This window comes from Montipora capricornis, chromosome 1 (assembly GCF_036669925.1).
Source record: "Montipora capricornis isolate CH-2021 chromosome 1, ASM3666992v2, whole genome shotgun sequence".
Lineage (NCBI taxonomy): Eukaryota > Metazoa > Cnidaria > Anthozoa > Scleractinia > Acroporidae > Montipora > Montipora capricornis.
Genome location: NC_090883.1, coordinates 50,953,727 through 50,956,226, shown reverse-complemented (window position 1 = coordinate 50,956,226; position 2,500 = coordinate 50,953,727). Strand labels below are relative to the sequence as shown.

The window sequence follows — 2,500 nt, the reverse complement described above, 5'->3', positions numbered from 1 at the left end:
ATATTCACTGTATGGCGACCAGTACACAAACAAAGGTTTTTCACTTTTTGAGGGGATATTCCCTTGATTCTTTGAGAAGAATTGGATCTTTTTTCGGGAGTGGCTCTTAAGTGACCAGAGTAAAGTTGCAAGGATATTTGGAGTGAGAAATCTACGTGATTTTTGTTGTACAGTGCAATGGAATCCAACCCGTACGGCACTGAATCGAAGCGATCACCTACAATCGTGGTCAAAAGTTGTTGGAAAGGTTGCGCGCATCACTACACTTCACACCTAATTCGATTATTCTAACTATTGGCTGTACTATTTGGGAAATGTTATGCTCTTCTGTTCCATTACGATTTCTTTTTTTGGTCTTTTGATACAAGATACATGAGTTTCGCACTGCAACCGAATAAATCTTCCAAGGCATTTCTATGAAAAAATTGGGAGAAGTAATTTAACTTGAAAAGCGTGACTTCGCGTGACAAAATGATTGCGTGATGCGCAGAACGTATGCGAAATAACAACAGAGAGCCGTAAAATCAGTGACGCGACATGCTTAAACGCAAAAAAGTCAAGTCACAGACGCCGGTCTCGACCCAGTTTCACCTCGGCTACTTGGCGTCCGTGTTGACAAAAACGTCTCGTGCTTAAGCTCTCTAATAGGTGGCACCGTCCATAACGCTAAGTTAAATCGTGAGCGTCCGTAACTTGTGCTTACTTGGCTCAGTTGTCAGAACCATGCTTCACTCGGACAGCCATGACTGATCCCAACTGAATACAGTTTCCATGTTTTTTCTCTGTTTTTAAATTCTCTATTTACCTGAACAATTTCTAAAGCAGCTGCTCCATTGCGTGTAAGGTCGTCCGACGGGGTTACTGTAGTTCTTTGGAAGGCGGTTACTGAAATGTTACGACTTGGTTCAAAGGGTACCGTTGACAAAACAATCCTCTTGATGCTCGGTGGTTTTTTTTCTACAGTCTTCCTGTTGCTTGTTTTAGGAACTTGCAAGACTTCAGGAGCTTTATAAACAAGCAGAAATGCAGAAAGCAGCGGATGCAGCTCTCTTGCAAGAGGAAATAAGTAAAAGAGAGGAATTGGAGGAACTACAAGCCCAACTACAACAGCTACTGGAGACTGAAAGGCGAGCAAAGGAAGAAGAAGAACAAGCTCGCTCCATTCAAGAAAAACTGCTGGAAGAGGAAAGAAGAAGAACAGAGGAAATGGAGAGGCTACGGCAAGAGCAAGAGAAGAGACTGCAGGACGAAATGAAGATGAGAGAAGACTTAGAGGAGCAACATAAACAGAAGGAAAAGATGCTGGAGGAAGTATGTTGTAATTCTTTTTTGAATGCGAATCCTTCATCGAATTCCTGTGTTACCTCCGTTTTTAAGAATTTTCTTCCAAATTCACGAGAGCGTCCGTTTCGGGACGAGTCCAAGTGCAGCGTCCATGACTTCGAGCGTAGAACTTTGATATATTCGTGTAAACGCGTTTTCGCAGATGGAATCATTTCCAGATTGGTTTTCCTGCGAAACCAGACCTTTTCAGTCGGTCATAAGCTTTTCATAATTTATTACTACCCTTGGGATTGACGATTGTCACTCGTGCGATCCGAAACTTACAATATTTTAAAACTCGCTTCAAGTCAGGAGCTTCTTTGGTTAAATAGATTCAATAAAATTGTCGAAACTCGAAAACATACTTGGGCCATTCACAACAGCGGAGCACAGTCAAATGGACCAATATGGCGATAGAAATACTTGCAGTCGAGGATAAGCGCGGGAAAACGTTTTGCCTTTGGATTGGAGAGAAAACCTAACGCAAGATTTAAGGTCAAAGTAAAACTGAAGCAACTATAAATCCTCTTCGACCAAATCACGGAGTTCTAACCACTGGAGTGTTTTTGGATTGATGCCCAATTTTTAAACTGTTCTGGTCTTTGCAGTAGCGTCTATCAAGTATACCTACTTTTAACGGCGTTTATGGGCCGCCTGAAACAATTATTCCACGAGCGCGGGTTTGATATGAGACGCGCCGAGTTGGCTATAACCATCTTTTATTAAAAACTGAACTACGAATATCACATTTCCAGCATTTTCATTGGCTAGCCGGACACAGGCTATCATGCTGTTCATATATCTGCCGTACCTAATATGGTTAAGGAACGCGTCAGTAAGAAAGCGAGCTGAACACATTTTTGCAGCTCTGAGAAAAAATGGCCGACAAAAGCCGTTTTGGACCGGAATTGACCGAGGCAGAAATCAATCCTTCAGTGGAAGAGTTGTTGATCCTTGAGTTTTTAATAAAACAATAATTCTACTCGGGCTTGCTGGATATACATGTAAAATGATTATAACCAACTCGGCGCGTTATCTATCACTTCGTATCCAGCGCGCCCTGGTAGAATAATTGTTAAATATCCGACAAGCACGATTGGAATAATTGTTGTATTAAAAACGCCGACAAAGGATGGTTAAATCTTCCCTACTTTATTTTGTAAATACAAAAAAACTG

The 2,500-nt window shown here is 41.6% G+C and overlaps 1 protein-coding gene across 1 annotated transcript in view; it reads left to right on the top strand.

Annotated features, from left to right (window-relative positions):
• The window catches only part of LOC138047641 (switch-associated protein 70-like), a 16,572-nt gene that overhangs the window by 11,062 nt on the left and 3,010 nt on the right, over positions 1–2,500 (top strand). Inside the window, exon 5 of the mRNA XM_068894547.1 lies at positions 985–1,311. Coding sequence (XP_068750648.1) covers positions 985–1,311 — 327 coding nt within the window. The remainder of the gene's footprint in view (positions 1–984; positions 1,312–2,500) is intronic.